Genomic DNA, 2,050 nt, shown 5'->3' on the forward strand with positions numbered 1-2,050 from the left:
GCGTGACGCTGTTCCAGTTCGGAAGCGAGTGGCTGTGAGTTTGTGGCGCTTGGCAACTGGCGACTGTTACCACTCATGCGGACTGATGATCGGATCAGCAAAATCCACAGTGGCTAAGTGCTGCCATGAATCTGTAGAAGCAATTTGCCGTCTGCAAGATGAATACATAAAGTTCCCTTCTACAAGGGCGGAAATAGGCAGGAAAATTGAAGGTTTCTCTGAGAAGAGCGAGTTTCGAAATGTTGTCGCAGCTATTGATGGTAGTCACGTTCCTATTAAGGCACCAAAAGAGAATAACGAGGATTACTTCAACCGGAAACATTTCTATAGTTATTTAGTGCAAGGAATTGTCGACTCATCGGCACTCTTTATATGTTGCCACTGGGTTTCCCGGGAGTCTGCATGATTCTCGAATGCTGTGGCTCAGCGATGTGTATTGGGCCGCCGAAGACGAAGATATTCTCATGAAAGCCACCCTGGATTTGGGAGAAACCATAATTCACCCCCTTGTTGTGGGAGACTCAGCAAATCCATTAAAGAACTGGCTTCTACCAGTTATCAAAGATGATGGTGCCCTAAAGCGAGACCAGAAAAAGTTTAATCAAGAACTCGCTAAGGCACGAATAGTTTCTGAGCACGCGTTTGGCTTGTTGAAGGGATGATGGAGAGCACTACTCAAGCGCTTGGATGAAGATCATTGGAGAATCCCAAACACGATCATAGCATGCTGTGTGCTTCACAACATTTGCACTATCCGAGGGGACGAATTCGAAGGAGATGTCGACAATAATAGCAATGATGATGATGACAATGGAGTTCCCAGCCAGGCTGGAAGCGGTGTTCGACAGGCTGTAATTGAATTTTTTAGCAAATCAATTTATTTTTCTGTAATGCCTTCCGTGTCCGTAAATTAGATTTTGGAGAGGCCCTGTTCACTTGCAAGTAAAATTTGTAGTTGTTGTTTCTGTTGATGACCTTTTAGAATTTCAATATTTGTAAAACCACTCGAAGAATAAACGTGCCTTAGAGATTAAACACCTCCCTTAATAGCGGTTTATTCCCCATCTAATCACAATGTTGAGGTAATTCAATTTTTATTATGATTTCTCTTAATAGTGCAAAATTCAGTCATAATCATACAAGTTTTATATTTCGAGAATGTTATGTACTATAGATGAAGCAAAACTGTAACATGACTATGCCTAATGGCAACATTTAAAATATCATAATGTTCAAATGAATCACTAAAATATAGAAAATTATATCATGGATTTCCCTATCTATCAATAAAAAATGTGAACGTTCGTTTGTCGTGTAACGTTTAAAGAAACACTTTTTTGAAAAAGATTCTTGTCTTTTCTACAATATATATATCACTTGTATTTTTCTTATAAAACAGACAGCTGTAACATGAAAAATTGCGTCTTTAATTGTCTAAACCGTTTAAGAAAACAGTTTTCATTTTTTGGAAGAGAAAAATCTCGCCCAGTTTGCTCAGGACAGACAGAGTAAATTCCTGGTGTCTTGTCTGAGAGTCACTTTGGGATTTTAACAAAGCCTCGAGCATTCGCTCGTCTTTCTCGTCTGCTTTCTCTATGGCTGCTTGTTGAGCTTCCATCAAATTTAAGATGGTGCTTTCTACCTCTTTGCCTTTAAGACTTGACCTCTTTTTTTTCTTTTTTGGTGGACAGGGTGAATCGTTTTTGTCATGTGACTTTTCCCCAACAGCGGCTGTAGCTGGATCAGCAGCAGCTAAGTCGTCACTGTTCCCACTATCAGAATTCCTCGGTGAATCCTTTGGCTTCACTCTCGTTTCCTTGACGAATTTTGGGTTGACCTTGTCGGACCCTGACAAGAATTCGTCGATGTCATCAAAAAACTCAAAGGTTTTACGCTCCCTTCCAGTTTTGTTGTTGTGATCTTTGGCGGCTTTGTATTTATCATATAACGAGCGCCATTTCTCTTTAATTTGTGCCATTGTTTTCTCAGAAAATCTTCCAAAGGCCCATTAATGATATTTAACAAGCACCTCGGTCCAATTTCTCTCACG

The 2,050-nt window shown here is 40.2% G+C and overlaps 1 protein-coding gene across 1 annotated transcript in view; it reads right to left on the reverse strand.

The window, feature by feature from the left end:
* Positions 1-1,089: 1,089 nt before the first annotated feature.
* The window catches only part of LOC148725128 (uncharacterized), a 1,261-nt gene continuing 300 nt past the window's right edge, over positions 1,090-2,050 (reverse strand). Inside the window, exon 1 of the mRNA XM_088730828.1 lies at positions 1,090-2,050. This exon is cut by the window's right edge and continues 300 nt beyond it. Within this exon, the coding sequence (XP_088586954.1) occupies positions 1,427-1,978 (552 nt within the window). The 5' untranslated portion in view covers positions 1,979-2,050 and the 3' untranslated portion in view covers positions 1,090-1,426.

Source organism: Stylophora pistillata, chromosome 8, assembly GCF_964205215.1.
Source record: "Stylophora pistillata chromosome 8, jaStyPist1.2, whole genome shotgun sequence".
Classification (NCBI taxonomy): domain Eukaryota; kingdom Metazoa; phylum Cnidaria; class Anthozoa; order Scleractinia; family Pocilloporidae; genus Stylophora; species Stylophora pistillata.